This window comes from Ambystoma mexicanum, chromosome 1q (assembly GCF_040938575.1).
Source record: "Ambystoma mexicanum isolate Mex_15411 chromosome 1q, UKY_AmexF1_1, whole genome shotgun sequence".
Taxonomy (NCBI): Eukaryota; Metazoa; Chordata; class Amphibia; order Caudata; family Ambystomatidae; genus Ambystoma; species Ambystoma mexicanum.
The window spans coordinates 1,427,693,371-1,427,713,714 of NC_090922.1; the positions used below are offsets into that span (position 1 = coordinate 1,427,693,371).

The 20,344-nt window shown below is 51.2% G+C and overlaps 1 protein-coding gene across 11 annotated transcripts in view; it reads right to left on the minus strand.

The window, feature by feature from the left end:
• The window catches only part of LOC138548762 (microtubule-associated serine/threonine-protein kinase 2-like), a 2,396,492-nt gene that overhangs the window by 275,975 nt on the left and 2,100,173 nt on the right, over window positions 1-20,344 (minus strand). For all 11 annotated transcript variants that reach the window (XM_069642298.1, XM_069642297.1, XM_069642303.1 and 8 more), the window contains one exon: window positions 14,568-14,776. In XM_069642298.1, coding sequence (XP_069498399.1) covers window positions 14,568-14,776 — 209 coding nt within the window. The remainder of the gene's footprint in view (window positions 1-14,567; window positions 14,777-20,344) is intronic.

The following is a 20,344-nucleotide window of genomic DNA, read 5'->3' on the forward strand; positions in this document are numbered from 1 at the left end:
GGAAAGAGCCCATGGAAGAAGGCCAGGGTGAGGGGGGGAAGAAGTTGGAAGCAGGGGTCCCAATGGGAAGGATCTCTTTTTTGCTGGCATTGAGGCAGAGATCATTGGAAGTGCATCTGGCCTGGATGGTAGAAAGCCAGTCAGGGATGGTGGAGGGTGCAAGAGGGTCAGCAAAAAGTTCTTCCTGACCTGTGAGGACAAGAAAATCCTTATATGGACTTGCACTGACTGGGAAAGCTCAGGCTTTTCACAAGATACTGCAGGACATGCGTGTTTTTTGCCAGGAAGTGGGTGGGGCTGTCTGGTCCCAATCCACAAACTGGTTCAAGCGATTCTGAATTCTGAATAGTATGCATGAGCTGTGCCACCAAGTGGCCCTGATTGGACCACTGCTGGGGCGTAGGGGGTGTCTGGGAAAGATCTTTGATTGGCTATTGGGAGTATCGCCTCTTACCTGACATTTGGATAAGAAGAGGACCCATGCACCCATTCCAGAGAGATGTTGGAAGAAACCTAAAGGAGCCAAGTATCCTCTCCAGCTGCAAAACGTGTAAGAAGACTGTGGACCCGTTGGAAGAAGGCCTGGCGACCAACTTCTGTTGGTGTCCTGGAAGTGCCCTGTCTTGTAGGTGATCTTCAGAAGTCCTGCGAGGGAGCTTCGACCCTTGGAGTGGAGGGAAGATCCATTTTCAATGTCAGCTCTGAGTCCTGCAAAGAAGAGCCCTCAGAAGTGCCCTTGGATCACCAAGTGGCTGCCCAGCTCAGAGTTTGGGCTACTGTGCTGCAGAATTCACTGTTCCATGTTGAGGCCAGAAAGGAACAAGTTACTTACCTGTAACTGTTGTTCACCAGCATGGGTCTGGCATGGATTCACATGCTCATGAATATTCCCCGTCGGGGGGGCGTGGCTTGGAGCCGATGGAGGGCAGAAGCTGATCTGCCGGGCTCCGGCCGAGACGCCGCTTCCTGATCCTTTTTCTCCGGTACAAGAGTGGTTGCAGCCAGCGGAAAAGCACGCATCGGTGGGGGAAGTGCTCCCCATTCGGAATTACTCGAGTGTTGGAATTTTCGGGGCCCCCGTGAGGAACGGTGGGCTCCGGATCCCACCCTCCCCTCCGCCGCGCATTGATCCAAGATGGCGCCTGGCACAGCTTCACGCAGCCCCTGAACCAGCGTCCCCTGACGGAGCGCTTTGGGGATTGGCAACAAGGCCGGGGGGGGCGACCCCTGTCTGACGCTGAATCGACACAGGCCCCCAGGCCCCTGACCCCGTTACCCCTCGGCTGGCCCAATTTATGCAACGCGGACTACAACTAGAACCACGTGGATGGCATCACATAAAGAGAAACTCGCCACCTTTGAGTAGCAGCACCCCGCCCCACGGCCATCACCCGAACGATCTGATTCCAGCTGAAGCACTCGGGGGCCCTGAAATTCAAGGTGCGTGAGCCTACATAACACCCTTTGGTGGGCCCCTGACCACCACCGCACCCTTGGGCCGCCTGCACTTGGCTCCCCGACTCGGCTGCCCGGGGCACGCACTTGCCCCTGCAGGTTCGGCGATCTACGTCCAGCGGCTTCAAGATGGCCACCAAGAACAAGAGCAGGGCCGCCACCATGGACTCCTTTGTCTCGACCAAGGCGAAGACCTCCACCCAGTCCAGACCTAGCCTCTCCGAAAACACTCATCCGAACGAAGGGGAGGTCAACGACAATCGCTCTCAGATATTAGATGCCATTGCCTCACTGAGAACCCACATTGACTCCAAGATTGATGAGTTCAAAATGGACATACAACTCATCCGCCAGGATGCCCGCAACTTGACGGAGAGGGTAACGACCGTCGAGAATTCCACGACGGAGCTGTCCGGGGCCACCACAACCCTGAAGTCCGAAGTCTCCGATCTAAAGAGGAGGGTCGCCTTCCTGGAGGAAAGGGTGGAGGAAGCCGAAGGACGGGCCAGACGGGGGAACATCAGGATCCTGGGTATCCCGGAGGGAACAGAGGGCCTAAACACCACATCCTATGTCGAAACCCTTCTGCTACAAGAGATCGGGGCCGGAAAACTAACCCAAGGCTTTGTGGTCGAAAGGGCACATAGATCCCTCCAGAGACGTCCTCCCCCCGGCTCGCATCCACGGCCAATAATAGCCAAAATATTGAATTTTCAAGATAGAGAAACCATCCTACGGCACTCCAGGGAAGCAGGTCCCATAGAAAGGGGGGACTCAAAAATTACTATTTACCCCGACTACACCCAGAAAGTGCAGAGGGAAAGGAACTCATTCGTCCCGATCAAGGCGAAGCTTCGCCAACTGGACATTAAATACAGGCTGCTGTACCCCGCGCACCTGAGAGTTGTTCATAATGGGCGAGCGATATTTCTCGAAAACCCGGAGGCGGCCAATATGTGGCTAGAAGATAACCTAGCCGATGGCAAGGATCCCCCTCGGAATGAAGATTAAGTCCCGAGTCTCCTCGCACCACCAGTAACCGGACCCCAGCAGGTAATCCAAACAACAGTTTAACTTACGGAAGCGGCCCTCGCACGGCCCTGCCGCCTCGCACCAACCCTACCCCCAGCAGAAAATCCAATTGGGCCAGTTCACCGCCCGACCCAGCTCGCGCCCGATTCCCAGATGGGTTCAGACGGCTCGAGAGCACCTGAGCACCGCGACAGTGTTGTAGTCGCTGGGCGCACCAGTTTGTGTTATATCATTAGTTTAGTTGGTTTTGCAGTCTACGAATCATCAATGTTGGTAAAGTACAAGATGGTGGCAAGTTACGACACAAGACTTCATGAATCAGGGGCCCCCCGCCCGCAGAACGCCACCTGTGGCTCGTCGTACCACCGGGCCAGCGGGCCAGAACTCCAAGACGAATTCAGAACACCGATCCGATGGCGTCGCAACTTGTTGTGATGACATGGAATGTGAGGGGAATGGCTTCATACCTCAGAAGGAACCGCGTACAGTCCTACCTCAGGAGGAAGAAGGTCTCGATTGCGCTATTACAAGAGACCCACCTTACAGCGGACTCCATGTCTAAGTTAACAGATCGATGGGATGGGACCACGAGGGGGTCTCCTTACTCCAAATATGCGAGAGGCGTACTGATATGGGTGAACCCGAATGTGCCTTTCCAGCTAGAAGGCTGGGATTCTGACAACGAAGGGAGATATACATCAATGTGGGGCACCATAGAACAAACCCCAGTTTGCTTCATTAACACATACTTTCCGCAGCACGGAATCCCGTCACACTTAAGCACGTTGAGTGCTAGACTGGCACAACACCGAGGCAGGACCTTCGTGTGGGGGGGAGACTTCAACTGCGTCATGGACTTAAGCAAGGACAGATCGCGCCCTCCTCCTCAGCCAAGCAATCCCGCATCCACCTCCTTGACGGAAACACTCGACCAGCTCAACCTGGTAGACATCTGGAGAGTGCAACATCCAGAGGCCAGAATTTACTCACACTACTCAGCTCCACATGGCGTCCAAACAAGGATCGACTACTTGTTTGTTGATAAGGAACAATCTCCACTGGCCACATCCACTGAATATTTGGGGAGATCGATCTCCGACCACTCCCCGCTCGCCATGCATTGGCAGCTGCGTGGACCCAAACCTCCAATTCCCATGTGGAGGATGCCTACAGCAGCGTTGGATGATCCGGAGTTCAGAGAGGACCTTGCTGAGAAGCTAGAGGAATATGTCGAAATCAATAAGGGATCGGTGGCTACCTGGTCCACACTGTGGGAGGCCATGAAGGTAGTTACCAGGGGAGAAATCATTTCAAGAGCGGGCGGAACCCGCAGACAACTACAGTCCTCTCTCGAGGCCCAGGAATTAGAGATCGCAAGACTAGAGTCCGCCCCTGACATTTCTCCAGAGTCCGAGAAGATCCTTAAAACAGCCCGTATAAAATGTCAGGAATCATGGGTCAGACTGGAGAAATTTGACTTCGCAACACATACCGCCAGATCCCACAGCGAGTCTGACAAACCCGGCAGATTGCTTGCCTGGCTCTGCAAGCGGGAACACCCTAAACACCTGCCAACGGAGATAAAGGACGAAAAAGGAGTAACACACAAGACGCAGATGGAGATCAACGAGACGTTTGCTAAGTTCTACTCCAAATTGTATGCCCACGAGTCCCAGGTGCCCGCCGCAGAATTAATCGAAACATTGGAGGAGATAGGCCTCCCTCAAATCTCCAGCGAGCAGAGGGAGGAACTGGACTCAGAAATCACTTCCGAAGATGTGACAGCGGCCATCAGATCGCTCGCTAATGGCAAAGCCCCCGGGAGTGATGGTCTCCCGCCCGAATTCTACAAGACCTACGAACCCATACTCACCCCCATCCTGCATGAAGTTTATCAAGAAGCCTACACAAATGGCATCCTGCCCAACACCATGAAAGAGACCATAATTATTCCAATGCTCAAGCCGCACAAGTCACCCACCGATTGTGATTCTTATCGACCTTTGGCCATGCTGAATTACGACAGTAAGATCCTCACTTCCATATTAGCCAACAGACTCGCCAGAGTGGTAGGATCCATAATTCACGAAGATCAAAATGGATTCGTCCCAGGACGCAATACCACGGCCAACCTCAGGAGACTACAACACATCATGGCCGAAACCCACGACCGAGAGGAGGACCTGGCGATACTGTCACTTGATGCCATCAAGGCCTTCGACTCTATCTATTGGGAGTGGCTTGTGGAGGTTTTGAGGGGCTTCGGCTTTGGTGCGGGCTTCATCAGATGGATCCAGGTACTTTATAATTCGCCAATGGCAAGGGTTAAAACAGGCACAATTGTCTCGGGATCCTGGGCAATACAAAGGGGCACGAGACAGGGGTGCCCACTCTCGCCCATGCTGTATATATTGGGCCTAGAACCAATAGCCATATACTTTCGCCAACAGTTTTTTGATGCGGGCATTAAGGTGGGCAACGCTTACAATATAATCTCATTATACGCGGATGATGTACTTCTCTACTTGAGGAACCCTGAGCTCAACGCACCCACAACGCTAGAAGTTCTCGACAATTATGCAAAGTACTCAGGGATACGATTCAGCAGACACAAATCAACTGCATTCCCCCTAGCTAGCCTGAGGGGCATTGCAGTAGACGACCTCCCGCCTATCGGAATACAGTGGCAACCTGACAAGTTCCGGTACCTGGGAATCAATGTGGGTCACACCCCGCTACTCACACACGAACATAACACTATAGCAGCAGTCACCGGCCTTCGGCGTTCAATCAAATTTTGGTCCAAACTACCACTGTCAATGGTGGGTAGAGCGGCGATTGCCAAAATGATAATCCTTCCTCGATTTCTGTACTTCTTTGCCAATATTTGCCACTACGTTCGCCCGCCTTTCTTCAAGACACTAGAGGCCATCATCAAGGACTTCTTGTGGGGTCCGCGCAGACACAAGCTCACACTGGCCACGCTGTCTCTCCCACATAAGGAAGGTGGAATAAAACTCCCAGACCTTCACCTTTACTACTTGGCGGCCCAGCTCAGTCACATTACGAAGTGGCTGTCTGATGACACATCGGCCGAACTGGAACTACTCAGGAAATCTTCCACAAACTTAATACCCAAAGAAACTCTATGGTTTCCCCCTCGGCTACCTCCCGAAGCTCTGCTGATTGTCAAACTGGGCAGGCAGATATGGGGCAGGGCCTGTCACATAAGGCAAGTGAAACATCCGTACTGACCGGATAACCCCATAATGGTGGATGTGTGCAAGTCAGAGGCGGAACTTCCCACGCCCAGGAGATGGGAGGAAGCAGGCATATATACATGGGGAGACATGTTCACAGATGGGGAATTCAGGGACTTCGAGTCGTTACAGAACATTGAAGGACTATCCAAGGGCCAGTTCCTCTGGTACCACAGGATCAAACAGATCGTTAAGAAGCAGTGGAACAGTTGGCCGGAAGAGCCCACCCCAGACCCACTGCTACAGGAAATGCACGACCTCTCAGATGGTTGGAGACCAGTTTCCAGACTTTACAACAGACTCATAGACAAGCCTAACCCCAAAGGTCAGGCACTGAAGGCGAAATGGGAGGCAGATCTTGAATCACCACTTACTGACAAGGAATGGGAGAGAGCACTGATTTACCCCAAGAAAGTGTCCCGGAATTCCAGATTCGGACAAATACAGCTGAATGTCCTTTACCGGACATATATGACTCCCCACAGGATTGCCACATTCAACCCGAAAATACCCCCGACGTGCCCATGGTGCGGAAATGACAAGGCAGATATGATCCACATGTTCTGGTCCTGCATCAAAGTGAAATCACTCTGGTTCAAAGCCAAACAATCCTGCGCAGAAGCTGGCATGGTAAGATACGACTGGTCGCCCGGTGAGTGCCTACTAGGTATATATCCTAGACCGGGCAAATTTAAACATTTGGTGAAACTAATGGACATCTCATGCATTTTGGTCAAGAGAACAATAGCGATGGCCTGGAAGACTCCAGCGGGCCCCAGCCATGCTCGGTGGCTGAGCGAACTGGCGAGATGGACGACTGCTGAAACCAGGGCCTGGCAAGACGGGATCACAACCAGCGGAGAAGCCACAAGTGGGACCCTGGACTCCTGGAAAGCCCTCCTGAGTGACATGCGCTTCAAGGCAAACTATAAGCCTCCCTGAGGGACTGTAGCGTCCTACAACACCCGATTTTTCATACTGATACAGAGATGGAATTACCCGAATCTGTTCCCCTCGCTTCCTGTAACATCGGAACTATAATTTTTACTTGCCACCAAACATCTCATAATTAACGCTACACGTAGACTGCTGTTGTTTTGGTTGTTCTCACGTTACTTTTTTTTTTTTGTTGTATCGTTTTTTTATTACCACACTTGTAAGTTTGTAATGTTTCTCACTTTCTTGAAAAAACCAATAAAATACTTAAAAAAAAAAAAAAATGAATATTCCCCGTCGTCAGGCTGGGAATCCTCGGTAAAGAAAAAACCAGTATCAGTTTCGTTTCTGATCTGTCTTCCGTAGCAGTAACCAATCACTGGTCTCTGCGTCATACCGACCACAGCCAATGACGTCCCTCTACCTAAGCACCGCCTCTGGGTGCCATCTTCAGATTTGGAAGCACGTGAAGTGGCAGTATGACCAAGTGAAGAGCCGCAGAGGGGTAGGCGGGAGGGTTCGCATGTGAATCCATGCCAGACCCATGCTGGAGAACAACAGTTACAGGTAAGTAACTTGTTCCTTCTCCAGCATGGGGTCTGGCATGGATTCACATGCTCATGAATAAAGAATACATAGCAGTACACACATGCACAACCACGGGAGGAGGCAAAGGCTCAACATTAAGCATTACATCAAACTCAACATTAAGCATCTTACCTCCTCACCAGGCTCACCTCAGGCGAACAGGTTGCGCAGCACTGCTTGGCCGACCCTGGACTCCTCCCTGGAATCCCGATCGACGCAGTAGAATTTCGTGAAGGTGTGCGTCGACCTCCACGTAGCAGCCCTGCAGATGTGCAGCAGGGGCACACCAGAAAGGAACGCCGTGGTAGCTGCGATCGCTCTGGTGGAATGGGCTCTCGGACGGCCAGGCAGCGGTCGGTTTGCCAACCGATGACAGTACATGATGCAGCCGGAGAGCCATCTGGAAATGTAAGCCTTCGAGAGAGCCTTCCCCTGATTGACAGGTCCAAAGTTCACAAAGAGTTGTGACGTCTTCCGAAAACACTTTGTGCGGTCCACGTAGAACTTCAGCGCTCTAGCCACATCCAGCGAGTGCAAAGTCCTCTCAGCCGGCGACGAAGGCGACGGGAAGAACACAGGCAACACCAAGGGTTCGTTGAGATGGCAGTCCGAAGGTACCTTGGGCATGAAGGAGGGGTGCGTCCTGAGCACTACCCTCGTGTCGTGAAAAGTCAAGTACGGGGCCTTGCAGGAAAGGGCCTGGATCTCTCCCACCCGTCGTGCGGAGGTGATGGCCACAAGAACCGCTGTTTTCCACGACAGAAACTTCAACGGGGCCGAGTGCAGAGGCTCGAACGGAGGTCCCATGAGCTTGGTCAGCACCACGTTGAGCTCCCACGCCGGGGCCGGAGCCTTCACCGGCGGGAACGATCTGAACAGTCCCTTCATGAACTCTTTCACCAGACGATGAGACCACAAGGACGTCCGCCCCGTGGTTCTGGTGTATCGGGAGATCGCAGCAAGATGAATCTTGATGGACGCGTGTGCCAGTCCAGCTTTGGCCAGCGTCAGCAGGTACGGCAGTACCTGGGGAGCCGTAATCAGTAGAGGGTTAATCTTCTGTGCGTGGCACCAGACAGAGAACCTCTTCCATTTGTGTCCGTAGCATTTAAGAGTCGAGGACGCCCTGGCCTTTGCAAGAACCTCTCTGCAATCGGCCGGTATGTCGTATCCTCCAAACTCTAGCGCTGCAGGAGCCAGGCCTGCAAGTTCAGCGATGTCGGGTCGTGGTGGAGGATGGCACCTCCTTCCCTGGAGAGTAGATCCGCGTCCACTGGCAGCTTGATTGGCGGGGACGTTGACAAGTCCAGAAGGTCCGGGAACCATATCTGCCTCGGCCACGCAGGTGCTACGAGGATCATCCTGCACCGTGACCTCTTGAGCTGGTTGACGAGCCGGATTAGCAGTGGCAAAGGAGGGAACGCGTAGAGGAACAGGCCCTCCCAGGGGAACGAGAAAGCATCGCCCATGCTCCTCGCCTGGGGAAACCTGCTGGCGAACCTCCGGCACTTGGAGTTCGTCGCCGTCGCGAACAGGTCGATCTGGGGTGTGCCCCACCGTCGGAAGAGGCGATCCACTAGATCCTGCCGTAGTTCCCACTCGTGGCACGAGCGCAGCTCCCTGCTGAGTGAGTCGGCGATGGTGTTTTTTATCCCTGCCAGATGAAACGGCACCAGAAACATCCTTTGGGCGACGGCCCAATGCCACAGGTCCTGCGCCTCCTTGGACAGTGCTGGGGACCTGGTTCCGCCCTGTTTCCTGATGTAAAACATGGTGGTGGTGTTGTCGGTGAAGATCCTCACCACCTTGCCCTTGAGGGACGGAAGGAAGGACCTGAGGGCCCAGAACACTGCACGGAGCTCCAGGACGTTGATATGGAGGGACTTCTCCGTCGGGAGCCAAAGGCCTCTCGCGTGTAGATTTTCGGTGTGCGCTCCCCACCCTTCCAGGGAGGCATCCGTGGTCACTGTCTCCTGGTGGTCTGGGGTCTGGAAGTCCATGCCCGCCGTCAGATGCGCGCGGGTGCCCCACCACCGGACCGTGCGGCGGAAACTCTCGTCGAGTGTGATCCTCTCCTCGAAGCCGCCCGTCGTTTGGATCCAGCGCGCGTCCAGGAACTCCTGCAACGGGCGCATCCGGAGCCTGCACATGGGAATGAGGTAGATGCAAGAAGACATCATTCCGAGGAGGGACTTGATGGACCTCACCTTGGCCGCGTCGGAAGCTAACATCCGCTGTACCTTGCCCAGGATGGACCTGGTCCTTTCCTCCGACGGGGAGGCCCGAAGGGACACTGTGTCGAGCTTCGCTCCCAGAAACAGTGCGTTTTGCGCGGGAACCAGGTGGGACTTGGCGTAGTTCACAGAGAATCCCAGGTCCGTGAGAAGTTGGACGGTCCTTGCCGTGTGCTCCACGGCGAGCTCCCTCGTCTTGGCCCGGATGAGCCAGTCGTCCAGGTAGGGGTAGACGTGGATCCCCTCGCAGCGCAGCTGCGCCGCCACCGGTGCAAGGCACTTGGTGAATACCCTGGGTGCTGACCGTAGTCCGAAGGGGAGGGCTTTGAACTGGTAGTGACGCCCTTGGACCACAAACCTGAGGAATTTTCGGTGCCCCTTTAGGATGGGAATATGGAAGTAGGCATCCTCCAAATCCAACGACGACAGGAAGTCTCCTTCCTCCAGCTGACCCAGGACGTGCTGGAGGGCGACCATCCGGAACTTCTGCGCCTTAATGAATTTGTTCAGACGTCGCAGGTCTAGGATGGGGCGCCATCCTCCCGTCTTCTTCTTCACGAGGAAGTATCTCGAGTAAACTCCGAAGCCCCGAAGCCTCTTTGGGACGAGTTCGATGGCGCCCTTCCTGAGCATCGCCCTTACCTCCAGGAGAAGCTGAGGGATGTGAAGCTCTTTTCTGGCCACGGGGGGGGACGCGCGGGCACCTTCTTTGAAACTCGAGCGCGTGGCCCCGGGCTAAGGCGTCCAGCACCCAACGGTCGGTGGAGATGGACTCCCACACGCTGACGAAGCTCGCCAGCCGGCCTCCCACCGGGGTGCATCGGTGGGGGCTCGACCCCACGGTCGGTTCAATCCTGTTTCGAAGAGGCTTTGCCGCCTTGACCTCCTTGGCGACGACGGCGGGGTCCGCCAGACTTGCCACGTCCTCTGTAGGCCTCCTGAGACGACGAGCGGGCCGCTTGACGGTAGGTGGAGAAACCGCCGCCGGAACCTTTGGAGGCGCCCTTGCCTCCGCTGCTCCGAAAGGGCGTCCGTCGTCGCTGCAGAACCCCAAGGGCCCGGGCCGTCTCAGTGTCCGCTTTAATGGCCTGGAGGGAATCGTCCACTGTTTTCCCAAACAGGTTGTTCCCGTCGAACGGCATGTCCAGGACTCTGGTCTGTACGTCTTGACGGAAGTCCGTAGCCTTGAGCCATCCACGCCGCCTAAGGCACACGCCGTTGCCCAACTGGCGAAACCCAGTGTCGGCGATGTCCGTCGCAATAGTGATGGCGTGGTCTGACGCCACCTCACCTTCCTGTAGGATCTCCAGGGCATCCGCCCTCTTGTCGTCCGGTAGGAAGTCCAGGAGGGGAGCCAGCTTGTACCATAGCTCCCTGTCGTAGCGGGCCACGATAGCCAAGGAGTTGGCCGCTTTAATCGTCGTCGCTGCAGACGAGATGACCCTGCGTCCCATAGTGTCCAATTTCTTTCCCTCGCCGTCCGGTGGGGAAGTCGATGTGGAGGCCGCACCCCCCCGCTTTCTTCCTGGCCGCCGCGGAGACGACGGAGTCCGGGGTAGGCTGCGCCCGGAGGCGCAGGGGGGCCGCATCCGGGACCCGGTACTTCTTCTCGTACCGGTCTCTTCTAGCTGGCGTAGTGGAAGGGTTCTTGAGGAGGGCGAGGCCCTCATCCCAAATGTTGTCCATTAGAGGGACCGCGAGGACCGTCTTCCTCTTGGCCTCGCGCCGTTGATAAAGGAATCCTTCCTTTTTCTTCTCCTCAGGGCAGAGTTGGAAAAGCTCTGATGCCCTGGCGATCATGGAGTGGAACGAACCAATCTCGTCGGGTGGAGAAGCCCTGGTGGGAGGTGACGACGGTAGATCCTCGTCGTATACCTCGTCGTCCGTACCCGTCGCTGCCGTGTCAGTCCCCGTATCATCCCCTCGGGTGGACGGGGAGGAGGGCTGGACGGTGCGCGACGGCTGAAAAGGAGGAGGAGGGTGAATTCTTCTTTTCTTGGGCGGGGGAACGCCAGAAGGTCCCGGTTCAAGATCCCCCGACGGGAGAGGTTCCTCCGTCGGCAACGGTATTCTCGTTCTTATCTCTGTGCATAAGGACTGTATAGCCAACAAAATGGCTGCCGAGTTGTCTTGCGGCGCTGGCAGAGGGGAACCCGAAGGGCGATCAGTGGCCCCGTCGGCACCCTCGACGACGTCATCGTCACCCACGTCGGGATCCATCCCGACGGGCCGGTCTTCTTCCACGCCAAGGCCGTGGCTTAAGACCTCGATCAGCTCTTCCTCCAAGGTTGAAGCCGAATCTACGACGACGCCCTGCCCCCCCTTTTTCTTCCCCGCCGGGGATTTCACGGGGGTCCTATCGATGGGCACAAAGGAGGACTCCCTCCGAGGTGGCAGGGAGACTCTGAGCCCCGAGGTCGCCACCACTGGTGTAGCCTCCACAGGCTGAGCCAGGGTCGCTGCGACAGTATCGATAGAGGGCTTGGCCGGATGGATTAAGGCCTTCACCACCTTAGGTGCGCTCACCGCCTTATCCTTGAGGCGGGGGACACTGCCTCGCTCCCCCTCCGATGGGGCCTCTCCAGGAGCTTCGCCGGGTGCTCGCCCTTCCTCTTACCCGACCCAGAGCGTTGGCTCGTAGATGAAGGTGCCGGGGAGGGTGCGCCCTGCCTGGCGCCCGTAGAGCCCGACCGTTCGGACTCGCGGTGCTTGGCCTTGTGTTGGACCCCTGTCGCCGGGGCGTCCTCAAAGGTCTTAGAAGACCGCTCGGATTTCTTCCTCTTCTTCTCGCCTGACGGGCTCTTCCCTTCCAGCCAGTTGGCGAGACGTTGATGGCGGTCCTTCATGGTCCGCTCCGACATATTGCTGCAAGACGCACAGTCCTTCTCCACGTGCGTCTTGTCCTCATGTAGGCAGTAGAGACAAAAGGAGTGTTCGTCCTCCTTAAAGACGTTCTGCAGCTGGCATCCAGAGCAGACCCTGAACAGCTTTCCGGGCGTCAAGCTTCCCTTCTCCTGGGCCATGTCCGGGCCTGAGAAGCTTCTGGGGTCCTGCAAAGCGTAGCTCGACGAAATCTTCACCCTTGAGGGGCGCAGACGAATCCGACACCGGTCCCCGTTGATCGGATGGAGAGTCGGTGGAGCTTGAGGCTCTTTTGACCGAAAAAACGAAGTTTTTGAGCAAAAAACGTGAAAAATAGCACTAACGCTCGAGAGCAATAGCACGAAGATCCCAACACATGAACGTGCGGTAAAAATCTGAAGATGGCTGCCAGAGGCGGTGCTTAGGTAGAGGGCAGTCATTGGCTGTGGTCAGTATGACGCAGAGACCAGTGATTGGTTACTACTACGAAAGACAGATCAGAAACGAAACTGATACTGGTTTTTTCTTTACCGAGGGTTCCCAGCCTGACGACGGGGAATATTCATGAGCATGTGAATCCATGCCAGACCCCATATGCTGGAGAACATTGGGGATCAACAGCTTGTGCTACAGGACTCATCTCTGGCAAAATTTGTGTCTCCAGCATGAAGGGGACCCGAGATATTAGGCGAAGTCTGACCGTAACAAGTGTGTCCCCTGCATCGCTGTGCATCAGTGGCAGTGATCCAAAACCGCTTTCCTCCATCTAGTCCTGTGCTGAGACGGCCCCTGCATCGAGTTCTTCTGCATTCTCCATCCTGAAGACCTTGCACCAGCATTGATAGCCGAGTGGAGAAGTGTTCGAGCCTGGAACCCCTGGGCATCAAGGACCAGAGCAGACGGTGGGAAACTCAATCTTAGACCATCTTCTGAAGACCTGCCAAAGTCCTACGAAGAATGGGATTATGGGGGGTGAATTGTAACAGTACTTACCTGAACCTCTATCTCCCCTTTAAATGGTTGGTAACTATTAGAAACTTTTATAAAAGTTTGGCTTTGCCGTTGCTTGCTCGCGCAAGCATTCTGACAGTGGGGGACACTTATTCACTATAACAATTTGTCCTCTATCCCTTGGAACTCTTCATTGGACCCCAGAAGCCCTCCACTAACGTTTTCCCGTCTCACAAAACTGTGTGGAACTTTGGTGAACTTTTGGGCACAAAGCCCTATATATCTTAGGGATGACTTCTAAAGTTAGTCTTATATCTCTGTCGACCTCTAGTTCTGCATACTAATACTTACTTTCCTTTACAGGGGGTTATGTATTTTGCCCTACTTTAGTGATTGTATATATGTATCTTTTGTTTACTATTGTGGGATAATATTACATGCTGGTAGTCATTTTTCATAGTGTTTTATGGTCTTAAATAAATACATATTTTTATAACTGTGTCAAATGTGTTCCTTGACTTTTCTTTGTGTGTACTCATTGAGGCCCCCCTACCAGGCTCATCTCTCCTGAGATTTAGCCTTGACCACTCACATAGCTACCTTGAACTGGTTTGGCTACAGCTCCCAGAGTTGTCCCTGTCAATAAACTAGGTTGGCCTTCTATACATCTGTCCACCCGGCTAGAGAATAGAAAATCATTCCTATCAGAGTATGATTTGGGTGTCCTGCACTACCCTTCCCAGCTATAATTACTTTTGCACTATCCCTTCCTGCCACAGTCCTTTTTATTTCTTAATGTGGTCCTCTCTCTCCCATCTCTTGCCGACTCTCCCAACTGCTACTAGCAACTTGTCCTCTAGGTGAACCACCACCCTCACCACATTGATAGCCTGAACTCACCCAGCACCCTGCTTCTGAATTGCAAGGGGTTAAGAGCTAAATTACCATTGGGGTCGATATCTAAGTAGGTTGTGGTTGGGAGGGCAACTTCAAAATGATCAAATGACCTTACATTGTGCTCAGTTCAACTGCACAGAGTTTATAATTCAACACCAATGTGCGCAACGCTAAGGTGGCTGAAAATAAATTCTATAAGAATTCTTAGTAAAAACTGTTGTAATATTGCTTGGATGGTATTATCACCCAACTAAAAAACAAAAAGAATAGCCAGTAGTGTGCCATGTGAAATTCCTAAAACATCACGACAGGTCTACTGTAATAGGACACAAGATATTTTGGGCATACATACCTTCGACATATTCCATCACCATGCAGAGATGCCGCTTGGTCTCGAAGGAACAGAACATGCTGACCACAAAGGGGTTCTCAGCGAAAGTGAGGATATCCCTCTCGACGAAGGCCTGTTGGATCTGGTTCCTCAAGATTAAGTTCTGCTTGTTAATCTTCTTCATGGCAAAACGTTGGCGTGTGCTCTTGTGACGCACCAAATACACTGCTCTGGAAACACAAGATCAAGAGAACATGAGGTGGTTGTCTGCACCTTGGGTTCCAACAGTATTCCGTATTATTAGTGATGCAGCACTGATACATGCAAAGAGAGCATATAAGATAACGGTGCAGCAGCATTTCCCTAAATCAAGCAAAATACAATTAAGCAAGCAGCAATACAGTTTGGTGAATATATGAGAAATATTTGGTTGCACGGATATCTCTTCCAAAATAACTGCTGCACGCTTAATTGACGATGGGCATGCAGAGGCTGGCAGAGGTCCCTCAAAATGACCAAACCATTGGCAAACTTCATCACCAACCAAATAGTCCGCAGTAAACCTAGCCATCCATACATGTCATAAGAAGTGCCAGAATAATTTATTTATTTATTTACTTATAACGCGCCGAAGCTCGCAAGCATCAGGGCGCGACAGAAACACGAGGACATAAGGTTCACAGGATGGCACAAGAAACAGAAGAAAAAAGAATAACACAAAGAAAAGAAAAGAGTGTAGCCTGATATTGAAAAGGGGACTACGTGATTATTTGAACAAAGTGGTCTTTAGCTGCTACCTGAAGGATTGGAGGTTTCTTTCCAATCTTATACAGCCTGGTAATTTGTTCCAGTGGGAAATAGCCAAGCTCGGAAAAGCTCGACCAAGGCCTGTGGATTTACCAGGAAGGCTGGAATTGAGTAATCCTTGTTTTGCTGATCTCTAGCTACGGCTTGGCTCAGACCAGCTGAATTCTTTTCTTAGATAAGCTGGGGCCGTGTCATGAAGGCAGCGATGGACCAAGGTAAGTGATTTAAAGATGATACTGCCTGGCAACATCTTGTAGAAAAGATAGACTTCTTAAACCAGATATCAACAAACATGAACAGTCTCAAAAGGGAATTTCTTCTCCATATTCTGATATAGTCTTATTATAATATATTCAATACACCACCAGTTTCTTTGAAAAAAATAGTATGTAGGGAAAATGATTCCTCTGCTGGGTTTCTTTTAGCACAGCTGGAAAACACTTGCTGCACCGTGGGAGCAGGGTGTTTCTATCTTTTTAACACAGATCTACATTAAAGTATTTATAGTTTATGGAAAAAAGGGGAAGGCTTTAACAACGCTTATGGGTAGATCGACAAAGGGACCATAGGCCCAAATAGAACACTTGCGTCTACCTTACAACTAAATATGATTAAATAGCAACCTACAAGTAAAATTAAATAACCCACAAGTAAAATTGCGACTTGATAGTTTCTGAAACATAAAACTGTTGGGATCACATATGCAAAGCAAAGTTATTCTCCCTCAGTTCAGCTTGTGCGACGGTTTAAAAGACAGTCGAATGGAATACTACAGAGAGGAATTCCACATCTTTAGGGTCTGGCTTTTGATTTACAATGGTTTGGTGTACAATGCCAGTTTCTCTAAGCTGGAGGAATGCTCCCTGTGCTGCAGAGCAGAGCCGTTTTCCAGTGGCTGACCCCCTTCTGTAATGGTAGAGAGTAGAATGCTGGTCAGGTGAATGACCAATGGTTATGAAGCGTTGGTTCTGGCATTTCAGGCCAGTGCTTGAATTGTTTTAAAGGGAAGGAAGGCCTGATCTCTTCAACATAGAGAAAACGTATTAGAATTCATTATGAAAATTTTTGCCTCATGAGTGACCAGAATTGAGGAGGAATCCCCCCCTTCTTCTGTGCCCCCCCCACTGATACAAGAAATGGGTTCTGTTAAACATTACCCAGGCCCAGAATGTGTTTCCTTAGCCTGGTCAAAACTTTCATGAATGTTGGTTATTTCCAGTAATTCTAGACATTTTAGAGAGAAACTAAAGTTCTCAGATAAAACTCGTTACCCAGTTTTTCATTTCGTGTCAATGTTTCCTGGTTCACTTTAGATCACTTTTTAGGATCTGCAGCCTAAACTATATGTCTGTGCTTCTGATTCCACCAACATATCTAGCAGCAAAACTGCACATTTCCCCAGGGTCCAGCTTTGCTGCGAGCATTGATATCTTAAGAATGACCATTTTTCGCCTTAGTCATTCATGGCTACTTTTCTGCCACGACTTACTCGGTTGCCTAATTCAATGTATCCCTACTCATCTTTTCTCTCTTGCCTAACCTTATATATTTTTTTACAATATTTGCTGTTCTTCGAGCATTACTGTTTTAATATTATGTATGCAAATGTTTTCCTTCCTGGTTATATTTTCTCTATTAATCTGGCTTTGTTTCATCAGAATAATATTCTTCATTTTAATTTATAAATGATGTATATATTTTAGAGTACAGGGCTTCATCGCCCTTGGGTTAGGCGTGTGCTATAGATAAACAATGTAATACATTATATAAGTGGACGGTTATGCCTTGCGTCTCAATATTCTGGTGCTACCCAATAATAATGAATGGTCTGGTGGTACTGTACTCCAGATCAGCTATCAATGTTCAGAATGGTTTATAGCATGGAAATGGCTACATTTATTTGTTGTCAGACCTCTTACTATAAGCCTCCAGCAACTGAACTACTCCCAGCTCCTCCCCCTGAAGAGACTACTCATGGATCTTCGTGACGTATCATGCAGCAAAGCTAGCAAGAGCGCTATCTCTAATTAATGGGATGCTAACCTGGCAGTATAGGTGGGCTCTGCTTGGAGGAGGGACGCTGGACGAGGCGAAGACCCTGAGTCGGTCCAGGGGAGAAGAGCATGGAGGGCTGAGGCAGGTAGGACACGGCACCGATGGGGAACGTGGCATCAGAGAGAAGAACAATGCTGGCAGAAAGTTTGGCTCGATGCAGCAATGCTAAGAGCACGCCACCAGCTGGAGCCCGCCAACAGGAAGACCTATCCACTAAACTATCAGTGTGGTTTTATATATTAGGGGATCCCACTAGGGAACCGAATATTAAAAATAAGCCTACAGAAAGTCCTTAAGAAAAAGGAACAGCTCTATTGGCACTGACTTGATCCATATCAGAAACACGCATGTTTGGAGAAGCGGGAGGGATTACAAGACCTTAAGAAGCCTTCCACAGAGTTGACCTGTCGCACCCCTCAGCTCAGATTGGACATGGACAGATTGCTAATGATGGGAGAGGGAGGGTTATTTAAAAAAAATAAACAGCTTGGTAATTGTGTGGGTTAGTTAGGCAAGGACAGGAGGCGGAAGGAGGAGGACAGTGTGGGAGGAGTGCAGAGGTTGTTGGATAGAGGGATCTGTGGAGTGGTTGTTCATGAGTGAGGAGAGCATGTAAGCTAGTGGTAGAGCAGAAATCAAGGGGCGGTAGCTGCGATTGTAAGTGGAGGCAGTGAGTTGTAGTGGTATAAGAGAAGTGGTTCGAAGAAGAGGTCGGAGTAGTTGCGGTAACAGCAAAGGGGTAGTAGCGAGGAGTATTAGGAGTGAAAGTAGGGGGATGGGGTAGAGGTAGTAGAGATGTAGTGGCAAAGAGGTGAACTAGTGATAGCAGAGGGAGCTAGTAGTAGGAACAGCATAGTAGTTGGTGGAGGACTAGAAAAGAGAGCATGTGAGAGGAGGAAAGTAACATCAAAGGGTGGAGGTAGGAAGGCAGAGTGGAACATTGTAGGGATAGTAGCATTGTGGAGAGGAGAACATCGTAAAACATCAGTTTACAAGGGCAAGGTGAGGTTGCACATCTGGAGAGAGAGAGAGAGAGAGAGAGAGAGAGAGAGAGAGAGAGAGAGAGAGAGAGAGAGAGAGAGAGAGAGAGAGAGACTTAGCGCCCAATTCTCCAAGTCCCCGATTGGCCCTGAAATTCCCTGAAAAAAACATCAGGCAATCAGTTTGCTTTTAGGCTAAATAAATACTCTTTGAATGATCTGAGTGACTCAAGAGTGGTCATTTGTGGTGACCCCATCACAAAAGCCTGGTCTTGAATTTCTGTCTAATAGAAAGTTAATGAGATGGTGCAGGCCCACTGGCAGCAAATGCTAGGTGATCACTATCAGCAACTAGAAAGCTCTGCCACCCACGTGTTTGAGCAATAAGTACACATTACTTACTGCTCTATAATATTTTTTCTGATTGATGTTCCTCCCACTGATTCCTCATATATGATCATCCTATCCACAGCGCAGCTGCTCTTCGGAAACCTTCCAGCCACCATTAGGCAAAGTGCAGATCCAAGCCGGCTCCGTCCAACATCTCCATGCGCTCCACACTGGTCATGTCTGGGCCAGTATATACAGAGGCCCTGCGCCCTGTCGCCTCAGTTTTCCCCTTTTCCCCTAAGCACTAGAATGCTGAGGGACTGTGGAACCAATAGTGCACTACCGATCTGCCAAGGGGCTCAGGTAGGGAGAGGGAATATGTGGGAGGACCATCCATCAGAAATAACATTGCTAAGAGGTAATTTGTTCTTCTAATGAATTCCTTCCTCTAATGGATTCCTCATCTATGATTGACTCCCAAAGCAGTATGTAAATCTAGAAGAGGCAGGACAGCAAGGACACCAACTAGACCGGAATACCCTGGAGGTTCGTCCTACCAGAATTGGCATCCTGGCCTGAAAGGGAATCCAAGCAGTAATGCAAATGTTGGCATTTGTGTGCAGAGATGCCCACTATGCCACCTGGCATATGTCCAGGACAGGGGCTACCATGTGCATGGCAGATGTGGCAGCCACTCCTCTGATAGAATGGGCTCTGAGGCCCCCAGGCACATCCTTCCAAGCCAGATCATAGCATTACGAGATCTAGAGAATGATCCACCTTTACAGAGTCTGTTTAGTCTCTGCCCTGCCACCACGAGGTCCAGCTTAACCGATGAAAAGCTGGTCATCTTTTTTTAGCCTTAATCATCAGAGAGAGACAGTACCTGAGGGCCCGCACCCGTCCAGTCGGTGGATTCGTTCCTCTGCCTTAGAAGGATGAGGTGGTGGAAAACAATGACCCCGAAAGAAGGATCTTTTGAGAGAGATGAAAATCTGAGACTACCTTCGGAAGAAAAGAGGGTCACACTCTCAAAATCACCAACTCTTTGGAGAAAACCAAATAGGGAGGTTTTACAGATAATGCTTGGAGCTCACTCACCTATTTCACAGAAGTGAAGGAATCCATTAGAAGGGGGCGTGGTGCAGTTTATTTGGCGGCAGAGAAACATAGGGGTTTTACGTGATGGAGTGTTGGGTGCTACACAGAGACTTTAAAATTATCAGTAAGGTTTTTTTGGGATGAAGTCATTACAGCTTGCAAAATACCAGAGGCAGGTGTGTGTCAGAAGGTAGTCCACTGCATTTCGGATATCCTATAGTTGGTTGTGGAGATAGTAACTGTAATTAAAAATAGAGACCACTAGCACAGTCAAGCCCTAACTTCATCAAGGCTAAGCTATAATTCAAAATAGAGACCACCAGCACAGTCAAGCCCTAACTTCATCAAGGCTAAGCTATAATTCAAAATAGAGACCACTAGCACAGTCAAGCCCTAACTTCATCAAGGCTAAAATACCCAAGTTCTAGGTTTATGGTCCATCGCTTAGCTACCCATCCAAAAGATATATTATCTTCATAGCTGCCCAGTAGAGAAGGGCTAATGGTCAGCTACTAGCACTTACCA